Source organism: Haliaeetus leucocephalus, unplaced genomic scaffold (genome assembly GCF_000737465.1).
Source record: "Haliaeetus leucocephalus isolate CR32 unplaced genomic scaffold, Haliaeetus_leucocephalus-4.0 Scaffold251, whole genome shotgun sequence".
In the NCBI taxonomy this organism is placed as follows: Eukaryota; Metazoa; Chordata; class Aves; order Accipitriformes; family Accipitridae; genus Haliaeetus; species Haliaeetus leucocephalus.
This window is the reverse complement of record NW_010972687.1, coordinates 500,744-515,697: the sequence shown is the minus strand read 5'-3', so window position 1 is coordinate 515,697 and position 14,954 is coordinate 500,744. Positions and strand designations below refer to the sequence as shown.

The window sequence follows — 14,954 nt, the reverse complement described above, 5'->3', positions numbered from 1 at the left end:
AGAGAGCAATGAGGTCACCCCTCAGCCTCCTTTTCTCCAAACTAGACAAACCCAGAGTCCTCAGCTGTTCCCCAAATGACATGCCTTCCCGCCCTTCCACCAGCTTTGTTGCCCTCCTCTGGACGCATTCAAGGACCTTCACATCCTTCTTAAATTGTGGGGCACAGAACTGCAGGCAGTACTCGAGGTGAGGCCACAACAATGCTAAATACAGTGGGATAATCACCTCTTTTGACCATCTGCTTATACTGTGTCTGAGGCAACTAAGGATGCGGTTTGCCCTCCTGGCTGCCAGGGCACAGTGCTGCCTCATATTGAGCCTGCTGTCAACCAGCACCCCCAGATCCCTTTCTGCAGGGCTGCTCTCCAGCCACTCCGCTCCCAGTTTATACTTGTGCCCGGCCTTGCTTTGTCCTAGATGCAGAATCCAGCATTTTGACTTGCTAAATTTCATCTCCTTAATCGTAGTCCAATGCTCTGATCTTATCCAGATCCCTCTGCAAGTCCTCTTGTCCCTCAAGAGAGTCAGCAGCACCTCCCAGTTTGGTATCATCAGCAAACTTGCTAATGGGGCATTCAACTCCTGCATCCAGATCATTGATAAATACATTGAACCCTATTCTGGCCCTAGAATTGAACCCTGAGGAACACTGCTGGTGACTGGTCACCAGCCAGGTGTAGCCCAATTCCCTACGACTCTTTGAGCTCTGCCTTTCAGCCAGTTTTTCACCCAGCGCACCATGAACCCGCTCATCCCACAGTTGGACAACTTGTCCAGAAGGATGCTGTGAGGGACAGTATCAAAAGCCATATTAAAATCCAGAAAAAACTACATCCACCGCCTTCCCTTCACCCCCTAGGCGGGTGACCTTACCACAGAAGGATATAAAATTAGTTAAACAGGACTTTCCCTTTGTGAACCCATGTTGACTGTGCCTGATGATTGCATTATTCTTTAAATGCCTTGCAATAGTACCCAGTATAATCTTGTCCATCGTTTTTCCAGTAACTGAGGTTACACTAAGAGGTCTGTAGTTTTCTGGGTCTTCCCCCTCTCCCTTTTTGTAGATTGGAATAATGTTGGCTAGCTTCCACTCAGCAGGCACCTCCCCAGAAGGCCCAGGGTTCAGCTGCAGCTCTTTGAGGTGTCCACAAGAAGACTTCCCCATATATGTTTAAGGAGGGTTTATTAATGGGCATGCATGTAGAGATGTGAGACAGGGCTCATCCATGCTATAGAGTTGCACCGCTTCAGCTGGAGTTGCCTTTCAAAGAGAAGGCAGCATGAAATTATTATCGCAGTGCTAATATACTTTAATTAGGCTTAGTCAAACCCATTCCTATTTAATTTATGATAAACTAACTCAGTTTAACTGCATGTTAAACTAAACATAAGTCATTGTTCCTGAAATGAAGATACCAATGGACCAATTGCACAGACTGGGGTTAATATCTTAGACCCTGTTGCCATTTTTCCCATTAGTTGAATTAATTTAAATTGTTGGGGGGAGGGGTTTCCCTCCAAAAAAAGTTCTCCCTCATTCCCCTGTGCTGTTTACATCTTTAAATTTTAAGGTAAAATATTCAAGTGATCCTTGAGAATAATAGTTTTCTACCAATATTTCTTCTTAGTCTACCTTGATATTTTCCTCAATATTTTTGTTTTCTCATATTCTAAGAGCATATTCTTGGAGTGTTTCAGTGGCTTATTTCCAGCTCTCTTTGAACCTTTACTGTTGAACTCTCAAGTTTCCAACATGTATTCTTATAGATGCAAATTCAGAATACTGTTGGGTTTTTTTTTAAGATTAGAGTTTTTGAGTGTTGCTCCATCCTCTCTGGTGATTTCATTCAGATTTATTTGCCTGTTCTCTGAGGTTACCTTGAGTTCCAACTTGAAATGACGGTAAGCTCAATTGCCCCTTTTTTTCTCATCATTAAGGAACTTCTAACTAAATTATAAGTGTCTTACAAGATTCACAGTGAAATAGGTCAAATTCCAAATGAGTTGAAGAGACATTCTCCCTAAAGCCAAGGAGGCTGAATTATTTTTTTTTATAGGTATGTGAAACTAAAGTTTCAAGTTATGAATGTTTAGATATTAATGATTCTGGAAAGGAAAATTTCTTTGTCAAATTGTGAAGGCTGTCTTAATTTAATATTTACATTGCTACTGTGTACTGATGGGATGAATAAGAAGTATTTTTATTGTACTGTTGTGAAATTTGCAATTTTGCATGAATTAATTTTGTACTTCGAGCTAGTCATTATCCTATGAACTTACTGCTTGCTTTCTTCTACTTCTTTCTTGCCCACATTTGGCAGGAAGAGAAGCCTGTTCCTTTGGTATAGTCTAATGCTATGAATAAATAACCAAATCTAGTGCATTTTACAGTACATTTCCTTAAGCAAACTGGATGGAATGCTTTTTAATAACCATATAGCCATTTGATGATTTTTATACTTGCCATTTGAAGACAGTTTGGATATAGAATGATATAGAATTACTTAAAATACTGCATATAAATTAAACATTAAAACGTAGATACAGCCAGACTAAGCAGCTCAAGTATAATCTTTGGTTATGCAGTTACTGCCTCAAGGACACTCCATCCATTTCATATCATATGTCCTTCATTTGAAAGATGATCACTGGGTTCAAGTAACATTTCAGCACACAGGAAATTGCATAATTTATAGACTTTTAGAAATGAAAACCAGAAAACTGGTTTTCATAAATTAAATCTCCCTCTCTTTTTTTCTTCTCTCCCCTTACAGATTGGAACACTGAAGGATTACTACCACTTCTACCATAGTAAAACAATTAAAAGGTCAGTTCTTTCAAGTAGAGGTACCCACAGCTTCATTTCAATGGAGCCAAAGGTAAGAAAATCCATGTATATATCTGAGGCAAAAGCCTTTGCATTTTTTATATGAAATATCATACCAGAGGACATTCACCTGAATGGCGTATAGCATTACAAGAACTGACACACTATCTATTTGCTAAGGTTCTGCTTCTCATTAAAACAAAGCGAAGACAATACCATGCTATTACATATGCACTATTCTTGGAATATAAGGTCCAACATTATTCATGGAGGAGTACAGGAATTTTGTTAATGCACTAATCACTGTGCTGTGCTTCTCTGCAAAACCACATGTGTAACATTCATGTCTGCAGATCTTCTTCTGTAAATCAACCAGCTTTCAGAATGAAGATGAGCAATGTAGGATGGTATGATGTTCAGAGGAAAGTTTCTCTTGCTTTTTTCTGGTCTTTTTCTGGACTTGGTGTGTGAGGGATTAAATAAGAATGCTCTTTTCTGTGGTTCTTTTGCTAGTTCCTACTGATCTTAATTTTAAGATCTGTTTGAAAAATGGTGTCATATCTTTGGGGTATATATTATAATAGGTAAACTGTCAACATCATTTAATTACTGATTTATAGTTAAGTATAATATTGTGTTGTATCTGTGCCCAAGACACACTTTTGTTTTAATCCTTTAATTTCAGTGTTTAGTAGCGTCATCAGTGACTGTAGAATTGGACTTCCTCTGGTTTTCTTTTAGAAAGGAAGTTTGGAGAAGATCTAATTAGCTTTTTTATGCTGTACATGCAACCCACTCTTGCCAACAAACCTCAAAGTCCCTGGTGTTTTTCACTGGAGATAACAGAGTCAAGCTTTTTTTAAGTCCTTGGATGATGACTGTTGTCTGTGAAGGATTTGTCAGGTTTTACTTGACAAATAATTTATGAGAAGTAAAACTTATCAGTAAAATACAGTTTGAATACTGTAGATGTAGAGTGTACAAGTTTAGCATCATACAGGAATACTTCTGCAGTCTGGAAGGCCATATTTAGAGCTGAAGTTCCTCTTGAGGATGGGACATGACTAGGGAAGTGCACATGTTAACCCTTTAATAGCATCAGTAGCTCTGCTGAGCAGTGTATTTTGGGGATTAATATGAAAATGATCAAGGCCTAAGCCTCTGTTCCCACAAGTGCTGAGACCCAACATTCAAACAAGCACCGCACTTAGAATAGGCGATACTGCAAAAGGAAGGGAAAGTGTTCACTTCTGTGTCAGTCTGTACTCTTTTCCATGCGTGCAGAGGTGGAGTGAGTTACACACAAATGCGCAAGTTCACACGCATGTACCACCATAAACTTTGGTGTTACACCCAGCTTCCAGATACCCCTTCTACACCTATGGCAGCCAGCCCAGTCTATTGTGGCCAGAATCATGAGAGACTCTAAGGCAGAAAAAAAATCAGAGCCATCATTTATTTTCCAGCGCTTTCCATGTTAGGCTGTTTAGGTCTTGTCCCCAGTCTGTTCTGCTGCTGGTAGAGAATTTCTGAATTTCTGAATCATTATTAAATATCACTTCAATATTGAAAAGCTCTAGTGAGGGTTGTGCAAGGTACTCAACCCTGTTAATGATTCTGTACCCAAAGAGAAGCTGATGGTCTAATACTTAGATGTGGCAAAAGTGTTTGTGATTGGCTTTGTGACTACTCAGCTGAACATGGGCTTGGGAATTCTTGTGTGGCTGCAAACATGTCAATATATGGACATGTATTTGTAGAATAAAAGACGGTTTGTCCTCAGCGTGTATAACATTTAGTGATTATTAAGGCAGACTGGAGATCTAATTTTAATATATAAGCTGGACCTTTTAAAAACAAAAGCTTTAATCTTAAATGAGGCATATTGCATGGCTGTAAGAATTTTAAAGGACCAGTACTATATGCTATTATATTTATGAGTGTTACTGTATCTAATGCCAATATTTGCAGCAGATTAGATGGCATGTGTATTTGTGAACAAAGGAACACTGTGGTTTGTTTACTTTCCAAATCATTTAACAGTAGTTTACTTAATGCTTAAAATCCTCTCGATGTAACACACAATTTCCATGTAACATGCACACACAATTAACTTGATCTGTGCTTGCTTCAGATGTGGATCACTACTTTGCTCCTTTATGAAATTTTATATGATGGAATTTTTACTGAGTGGTAGTTCATTAAGTAATTAACTGCATATAATGGAAGAACTGTTATGAAATCTGGTATTTCTAAACTACTTGTGTGGATAGTTTTTAATTTCACTGTATGAATGCACAAAGATATACAGGTAATATAAAATCTTGCTATTGTAGATTTCAATATATGAATTGCTCTGAAAAACTTTGGCTTGATTTTTTTTCTTCTGGAAAAGCCTCTTGACGCTTATAAACAATTCGAATAGATCCAACAGGGGGCATAAACTGAAGACATGTGGATTACACATTTTGACAATTTTCTTGGCATTAAGCAAGCATTAATCTGTATTTAGGTGCAAAGATAAAGGATATGCAGTGTAATACATTTGTCCATTATGATCCACATCCTTGCCTAGCAATGCTACGTGTTGTCATTTAGAGATGAAATGGATTAAGTAGTTTTAGGAAGAGATGCCCAAATGAGGCTTTAATGTCCATAACATAGGTTGTCATGTAGAAAATTTGAAACATAGCTTTATCCACAGCATCCTTTCCAGGCCTGTGTATAGTTACGTGGTGTTTCCTATGTGTTGATAGAAAAACAAAAAAGTGAGAGAAGTTTGTGGATTCAAAGCAGAGATTAGTACTATGCATCAAAGCTAAGCATTGAATGAAATCTATTACAGAGGTTTCCGGTCTCTCCAGCTGATGTGCTGCTTGTGGTTAGCCTTTGGCAGGGGTAAATGAAAGCACCATACCATGAATCGAGAGTCTTTTTTAGCTTCATAGAGTTTGCTCAGCAAAGTTATTTTGGTGATGCCACAATGCATGAAACAATGAGAGCAGGAGCAAAAAGGAAGTGGGAAGATGGACAGAACCAGTCCATAGCTGAAAGGTATCCTGAAGCTCTAATTCAACTATTAAATTGTTGAGTTTATTGCTGGTAGACCCTCTATTGAAATCAGACTATTACAGCACTTGCAGGGGTGGGAATAAAGAGCTGTGGTGCACCTCTGGGTTTGCCACACTAGTGAAACAAAGAGTCACAAAGTGGAAAAAATTGCAAAGAATGATTGTTACCTCAGTCTGCAAGTCAGACTTTATATCAATACAAAGCATAAGGAAAATCAGGTGGAGCTTTTCTATCACTGAAGAGATTGCAGTTCCAATGAAATGTCAGAGTTGAAGCGCCTATGCATGACAATAATACATAGAAGTTACATGGACATTATAGATGAGAAAGCTGTCTTTTTATACTGAACTGTTACGTGAGATGAAGAGTTTGTAGAGAAGGGCTGTGATAATGAAATTTGTGACTCATATGGTGAAAAATATCCCACAGAATCAAGCAGCATAAATGACAAAGCAATAATCCTAGAAGAACACAATTCTTAAGGTAATAAAAGGCAGCTTTAAGAATGATAATATATTCAAATTGATGTACATACGAACTAAAGTTTGTTCCATTTTGCTTATGAGGTCCCCAGTGCTTTGCATCACAATGGAGATTTGAAAAAGACATGGCCCACAGCAATGCTCAAAAATGTAAAATTAATAATTCATGTTCCTGTAAAGTGTCACATTTACTAATGGGGAAAACATTTTACAGCATTAGTGTTTGTTTATCAATCTCAACTAACATGACATCTCATCTTTTTAAAATTTTAATTAATTTCAGGTAGATTTATTTGGGGTTTGAACTCCTGGTTGGTGGGTCAGGTTCACTCATCTTTTAGAAATGGAAAGATTTCCAGGCTCTCATCCACTGAAATAAGTAAAGCTACCTAATTTCAGCAAGATACCCTGCTTGAGCAGTATTTTGCAAAAGTGTCATGCCTTTGTCACCTCTGCTCCAGGATCAGAATACCTGGGGAAACATTACTCCAGACACTTACATGTTACCCAGCCTGACCTATCCACACATAGAACAGATGTGTATAACCTGGTGATAAAAAAATGCTAGTACCATGGCTGGGTGGGGGGGATTCTTACCTTTGCCATAACAAGCTGAACGGAGCTGGTGGTTGCAGTATGTAAAATGCTGGCAAGTGTATCTTTGATGAGACAACACAAAATGATCTGCCCTGTCTTCAGAGGATAGGAAAGTAATGCCAGAATCCTGTCATCATTACTGGTAGAACATTGTGGATGTTCATAAGAGGGCAGAGGGAAGCAGAATAGTAGCAGCCACAAGTAAACGTTTCATCTTGTTGCTATGAAGTTACACCAGTTCATATTGCTAAATCATATCCTGGGTTGATACAGGAGATAGATATCTAAAGAGTAGGGGAAAAGGTGGATTTCACCACAAGCTGATGGTCTTGCTTTGGCAAGGAGCATGCCACTACTTGTGGAGTGCACCATTGGGAAGCATACATTCAATCACTCTGGATCAGACTGCTCACTGCAAATAGAGAGGAGTGTTAAAATTTTTAGTGCTAAGATCGTTGTCAAATTCTATTTTTCAATTATTTATGAATTTAAATGTTCCAAGATTGCAGTGTGAGGTTGAGTAAGGAGAAAATAAAGCTTCAAACAATTTGGATTTAATGTAGGGGGCACAAAATTCAGCAGGAATGAAGAATGTTATTACAGTACTAAAACCCCGGGCTTTTAAAAGCCAACATCGTGGACTTACTGCTTAGAGTAATTCAGATGAGGCTGTTGTTATGGGTAAGGTTGTGTTTCATATTGGCAATGCTAAGTGTTAAGTTCTTAAACCTCATTAGTGAACAAAAAGATTTTGTTAGCTAAATAGAATAGCACAAGAGTTAAACACTGGGACCAGGTGATTTACTGATGTCTGCCTGGGCAGCCATAATCTGTACAAGCACTCAGAGGACAAAGAATCAATACTACTCTACTTGGTTGCAAAATAATAGGAACTGTCATGTTGTTTTCCATGTTCAGAGTTTGACTGGAGGTTTAAGTTAGTATTAAGTAATGCAGTATTTACCACTGTGGACCCTTTATTTAACTGCCTCAAAAAGCTTTTACATGAGCTGTCCTTCCATCTTTAACTTAGTCAAAATCAAGGATCAGACTTGCTATTTCCAAGGAGCCTGTTGCTAGGTGAGTTAGGACATGAACTGAATCACAATGTGTGAGAGGGTATAGCAACATCTCCTTTTAGCACCTGCCTTCAGAGTATTAAAAAGTTTCATGTAAACGTGAGCAAATAGTCCTACAACTTGGATCTCTTTTAAGGGCTTTTTGAGATATGAAGTTGCTGCTTACTGACAAAGAACTGCATGAGATCCTGCTGTAATTAGTGTTGTTGTAATCGCATGTCATGTTGTAAAGTTTGCACAAGTTGGTATTTTGTTTGCTTAATGGTGATTGAAATCCATACTTGTAGGGATGCCTGGTATGTTAGTTTTAGCCTAAACTACATTCTCCATCAGCAGAAATCCCTGGGTAGTCTGTGTTGCTTCAGCAGGCATCAAGAATGATTTTACCATGCTGAGGCTGCATCAAACTTCTTTTCATCTGTGACCCAGTATGGACTAGACTGCAGTTCACAATATACCTATACCTAGAGGAAAAGCACAGTGATTAATTCGAGTGAGTAGAGCAATAATGGAGTGGAATTGCAGCTGCGTTTTCTAGCAGGTTTCTGCCTTGTCTGCATCAACCCAATACCTGAAACACTTGAGAAGGTGGGGTGAAATGTCTAATTGTTCTGAGGAGTAACAACCTAAAATTTGGTGTTCCTTTTGAGAACATGGAACAGTGTTTGGTCCGTTGGATGATACAAACCAGCTCAAAGCTGAACCTTGGGTGACCATAACCTAAAGATGAAGAGCTTAATCCAGAGCATGTTCAGACAGTATCACATGAATATACATGGCCTTCCCATTGTACTGTACTGGCCAAATCCAGTGCTGCTGTAAGAGGAAATAACAGTTCTTCAGTCAGCAAATTTTGTTATATAATAGTAATTTCTCTTCATTTAACTAGAATAGGTAGAAATATTTAATGAAGTTAATTGTAACACTAATGGGCCTGAAGTTTATTTGTGAAGAATAAAAGCTTTGTTAATGTCTAATTCTATTACTGTATTAATGACAGCTGACTTAAAGAAATCCTCAAAAATAATCACTGAAGCTTCCTAGTGGAACTACCTTTTGATGTTTTCTACTAAAAGCAGAAAAATGGCCAGTAGAAATTCAGTGTAGTATAATTTTAGAAAAGAAGAATGTCCACTGTCAGGGAATATGGAAGTGTTTCTTGAAATAAATTATTGTGTTTGATTACTTACACTTATGTTTCTGTTTCATCATGATTATCCCAGTTGTTAGCACCTGCCTCAAAGAGTTTTTGTCTCATCGATGTCGCTAATTGCATGTACATTAAAAAGAAATACTAGATTTCAGAACATCCAATTTTCTGGTTTCCAAGTAATTTTACAGAATTCCTTGGCAATGACAATCTCACTGTTAACTTTTGAGCAAGAATTGGAGATTAGTCAAGAGCTTTTAACTGGCTCACTTCCTAATTAGTGTAGCAAATGGTTTGAGGAATGAAAAAACCCACATTATTCAGCAGGATTACATTCTCTTGCTATTTTCATATCATTATTTTCTTAAGCTGGTAATGAAATGGGCAGAGAAATTGAAAGACCACAGCATGGCAAGGAGTTGGGTCAAGATTTTTGACCAGTAGTATGCTGGGAAAAACTTCAGTGCCCCACCCTTTTTATCAAATTATCGCAACTTCACAGAAGCCCAGTGTCAGACCAGCTGTCAAATCTCCCATTCCAGCACTCAGCAGTTTGTAGGGATTGTGGTAGAGCTGCTATTAGGGTCTCTGGACTTCACAGTCAATGAGAAAGGTGTTGGCTGACTCTAAAGAGGCAGGTAAGGACTCAGCCATCTCTCAGAGAAGTAGCTAAAATCTTCTGAGACAAGAATATTCAAAATGAGTCAGTTTTCATCGGTCTTTTGAGTTTGTTGTATTTGGAGCCTTCTGGTTTTAGGGAGGCAAAAGCAAAAGACCCTACATATATTCAATGGCCTGGAGCTTTGCAAGGGACTTACTCTATCAAGAGAGAGAAAAAAAAAGTAGCAACGCATTCTGAATTTTGCAGAGTAACATATGTCTTGAATGTAAGTCTTAAAGACTTCAAAAAATTAGCTGGATTGTAGCTGGATTTTAGCTTAGAGCTGTTTAAAAACATGGGAGATTTTTCTTTTGAGAAGTTGTGTTCTTTGACCTCTCTGCATTTGGTGAATTTGGGGCTCTTGCCAACAGGACTCTTTGGCTTTTGCTTTGTAGTGTGTGTTCTGCTGTTAAAAAATATTCTCTTTCCAGTAAACATGTCGAGCAGAGGTTAGGTTCAGTGGCAATATTTGTGACTGTAGTCTAGATCTTGTTACAGAAATTTGTTCAGAAACCTTCAAAAGTACATAGAAATGTTCTTTAGGAGTGATGGAGAATCCCTCTGGAAGTTAATGTTATACAGTGTTCATTCACAATTTAAGATTTAAGATTCAAAATGTAACATACCTCTTAAATTTCTTGAATTTGAAGACAAATTAAGGAAAAGAGTCTTCCCTTCACTGTCACTAGTGGAACCTCAACAAAAAACTGTATTTTGGTATCTTAAAGCCTAAATCTAACCTGTTCATATGTGATAGTGGTCACAATTTTCTTGTACAGACAGATTTTACTGGAGCTGCAGTGCTAATCCTAGCAATGGATAAATTCAGAAAAATGTCTTACTAGACCTAACTGCATATTTATTTAACATTGGCTTTAGCATTTGTTATCTCACTTTAGAAAATAAAACTCCTTAGGATATTGATAATTATTTGTGAATGCTTGTTTTGGTTCCTACCTTATATTCTCTAGGTATTGGAACATTTCAGGATATCATAATTGCAAAGTTGACTATACATTAGTGAAATAAAAAAAATAAGGAGGAAAAAACCTCTGTCCACCCATTGCTTCATCAGAGGACACTTCAGCATCACAGCCGTGGAGGTAAAGGTTGGAGAATTGGTTTGGGCAGCATGCACTCTAGTATGGTGCAGCATGCTATGGGAGTCTTCAGCCAGCAATTGATTTGAGCAGGGACTAGTAGAGGTCGCAGCCACTTTTGCTGAGAGTGTAAAAGGTATATGCAGCATGCTGTGTAGCTAACTTAATTAGGCATCATTGGGTTCATCCTGTGTACCCTATCCAAATGCTTTCTAACTTATCTCCATTTTGGGATAAGATTTTCTCAGCACCTCTCTGTCAGAATTTCTAAACACGTGGCTGTTCTTTCTTGCTTAACAGCACATCTGCCTGGTTGGCTCTCCCCATGCAAGTTGGGAGTGCTCATCCTCATTCAAAGTGAGATCGTTAATGAGGGACATACAATGGATATGCAGCCAGATCGCACAGGCTTGTGCAGCTTTATTTTGTAAGTGCAAATGCTACATTAAAAAACCCAAGGAAAATCCATTTGCAGCCTGAAAAGGAAAAGGGTGTTACATTCCTCTCACAGTTCAGGAACTGCTAAAGGATTTTGCTCAGCCTTAATGATGACAAAAGCACTTTAGGTAAATCTATGTGTGGGAAATTTAAATCCATAAGATGGCTATTTCATCATAGCAGTTATAGACATGTAAAAGCAGAGGGTTATAAGGGAAACTGCTTGGCAATCCTTAGTTCATGGATGCTAGCAGGTGTTAATAACATTTGAGTTTCTTTACAGTTAAAGTAAAGCAGTACATGCTTCTGTGTTTTTTAGCAGCAAAGTGGGTTTGTAGGTGAAAAACGATAGGGCAAGTAAAAGTTTAAAAAAAGGTAAGGAGAATTAGTCCTTTCTTTTCTAATCTGTGTTCTAAGAGCTTGCCAGGGAAGACAGCAGCTCTTGACAGCTGCAATGGTTTTGCATTATACTAAGTGTGCTTTTGCTGTTGTTAGAGTCAGTTTGCATTGCTAGTGGCAGAGAGATAGCAAATTGCTGTTTTGGCTACTGGGCTATAAAACTGTTGGATATCGGAAAGAGTTAGAAGAGGAGGAAGTGGAGATATCCTAGTTTTGACCTAGAGAAAGATGCACTGTTCTGGAAGAAGCTGATCCTGCAGGGCCACATGCCAGAATATCAGGGGGGAGAGAGAGACACTGAAAGAAATCACATTTTGGAAAGGAGCATCTCAGAGCAGACTGTCTAGGAATGTGACAGAACAGCTTCTATACACCATTTCCTGAGGGGATCCAGCTTCATCTGATACTGGTGATATTGGTTATAGTGCAGGATATTCATAGAAAATGGATTAAAGATCTACACACACACACACACACACACACACACAGCATTTGGAAAACTTTCTGGCAGCAGTGTGTGTTCCTGATGTAATGCGTCAACATTTTTATGCATCTGTCTGCCTGCTTCTGACAGGCAAGACAATCTTATTTAGTTCTAGTGGTTGTTATCTCACCCAGCTATTCTAAATGGTCAACAGCAAGAAATCATGATACACATAGATAATTTGTCACATATAGCATTATTAACAGGTAAGTAAAGGCAGGGACAGGGAACGGGAAAGATCCCTCCCCAAAACAAAGCAAAGGAATCTCCCCCCTGCCCAACTTTTTGTGTGTAACAACCTCCTTTCTTTTAGGATCATTTTAAAAAGTCAATGTCACTGGAAAGCTGCTCATTTTCCTTGGCTGATCTGCTTCACTCTAGCAGATCCTCACTGTCCTGCAAGCTCTAAGTTTTAACGGCTCAGAGGAGGTGCCAAGCAGCTATGTCCTGTTCAGAGCTGTGCTGCTTGAATGTGTGTGGCCTTTGTCATATAACTTTGCTACTTCATCCTTCTGAATCCCTACCTGTGAAATGGGGACAATGCTGACAGTTGAATAAAAACTTCTGCAAATGGCAAATGCACAGAAGTACCATGTATTTTATTCTGTGACATTGTATTTCTCTTGGTGTTGCACAGAGCATTTTATGAATACAAACAACATTTTAGTAAAATAAAAAACTCATTCTAAATCCTTTCCATATAATCCACTTAAAGCAGTCCTATCCATTTGTGTGTTGACTGTTTGCATAAGCTGTGTTTAACCTAGATTATTGTTTGACATTATTTTTTCTCCTTTTTTGAAGGGGAGTAAATGCTGTCACTCCTATTGATGCTGAAGTTCTAAATAAATATAAAGGCCAGAATATTGGGTTTTCTTTTCTTTTATAAAGGACCCAAATTAAAAATTTCTTTTGAAGTATGTTTGCCAAACTGAGACTTGATCCACTGTTTCATCAGTAGCTGTTATAACAACTTTGTGTTGTTGTATAATAAAACCAGAAGTTATGAATTCTAAACAGTTTTCTGTTTTCCAGGGTGTTCCTAAGAAACTATTTCTCCAAAATGCAGTTGCCAATAGACTCATAGTCTGTAAGACCAAAAGGAAACACTGTGGTCATCCAGTCAAACCATCTTTGACCAGATGTCATATGGCTCACCAGAATTAATTTCTATTTGAAACAGAGTTTAGCTTTTAGAAATCTTCAGTTTTAATTAAAACACTCTGAGCAATGGAGAGTTTCTAGGACTTTTTAAGATGTTCTATTTTTGCTTTATCTGAGGTTATCTAGCTTCAACTTCTAGCCATTTCACATTGCTGTAACTGTGAGTCTGAAGAATACACTTCTATAGCAGTTTGATGACAACCATATGTGTTTGGACACTGTGACCTAAATGCCCATAAAATCCCCTTTCCTCAGCTAGGAACACCTCCTAGAACCACTTCTTTGTAGATCTGTTTTTCTCTTCTTTTCATCATTTTTGGGCTTCTTTCTTGGGTCCTTGCTGTGTCAACATGCTTCCCTTGCCTTGGAGGTAGAAAACTAGCAGTGAGAGTTGCAACTCTGCTCAGTGCAGATGTGTGGTAAACTTGCTTGTCATTTTATGAGCCCAGATACACTTCGATGAGGTAGTCTGAAGAAGGCATTTAGGTAATTTAATACTGCCACCTTTGTGAGAGACTGAGATTTCTTACCATCTCTTTTGACTTTCACACTGTCCTGGCAAATATTGGAAATGCAGTCAGGTGGTTTTAAGCTGTTGACTGATGATAATATGTGTGGTGGTATCCTGGTTTCAGTTGGGATAGACTTAATTTTCTTCCTAGTAGCTGGTACAGTGTTGTGGTTTGGATTTTGTATGAGAATAATATCAAGAACACACTGATGTTTTCAGTTGTTGCTAAGTAGTGTTTAGACTAAGTCAAGGATTTTTCAGCTTCTCATGCCCAAGGTTGGAGGGGCACAAGAAGCTGGGAGGGGACACAGCCAGGACAGCTGACCCAAACTGGCCAAAGGAATATTCCATACCATGTGATGTCATGCCCAGTATATAAACTGGGGGGAGTTGGCCAGGAGTGGTGGATCACTGCTCAGAGACTGGCTGAGCATCCGTCAGTGGGTGGTGAGCAATTGCATTGGACATCACTTGTCTTTCTTGGGTTATATTTCATGCTTTTTTGGTTATATATTCCTTTTCATTACAGTATTATTATTATCATTGTTATTATTATTATTATTATCATCATCATCATCATCATTATCATTTTGGTTTATGTTTTATTTCAATTATTATACTGTTCTTATCTCAACCCATGAGTTTCACTTGTTTTCTATTCTCTTCCCCATACCACTGGGCGGGGCAGGAGGAGTGAGTGAGCAGCTGCATGGTGCTTAGTTGGCGGCTGAGGATAAACCATGACAGTTGTTAATCTACCAGAATCCAGTTTTGTCTTTCAGTCCCTCCTATCAGCAGGTAAAAGAACTGGACAGATGATAAGAGATATAGTAATATTGCTAATAGGAAAGTTTATGAAAGCTGTTATAGTTTTTGAAGCTCCTGAAATGTCTTCCCTGGCAAAAGCAGACATCTTCTGTAGCACATCCCAGATTATATCAAACAAAGCTTATGTTTGTATATTTCAGATAATACATGTTTGCATA

The 14,954-nt window shown here is 38.4% G+C and overlaps 1 protein-coding gene across 1 annotated transcript in view; it reads left to right on the top strand.

Moving 5' to 3' along the window:
* The window catches only part of PCSK5 (proprotein convertase subtilisin/kexin type 5), a 255,130-nt gene that overhangs the window by 22,895 nt on the left and 217,281 nt on the right, over positions 1-14,954 (top strand). Inside the window, exon 2 of the mRNA XM_010568726.1 lies at positions 2,779-2,883. Coding sequence (XP_010567028.1) covers positions 2,779-2,883 — 105 coding nt within the window. The remainder of the gene's footprint in view (positions 1-2,778; positions 2,884-14,954) is intronic.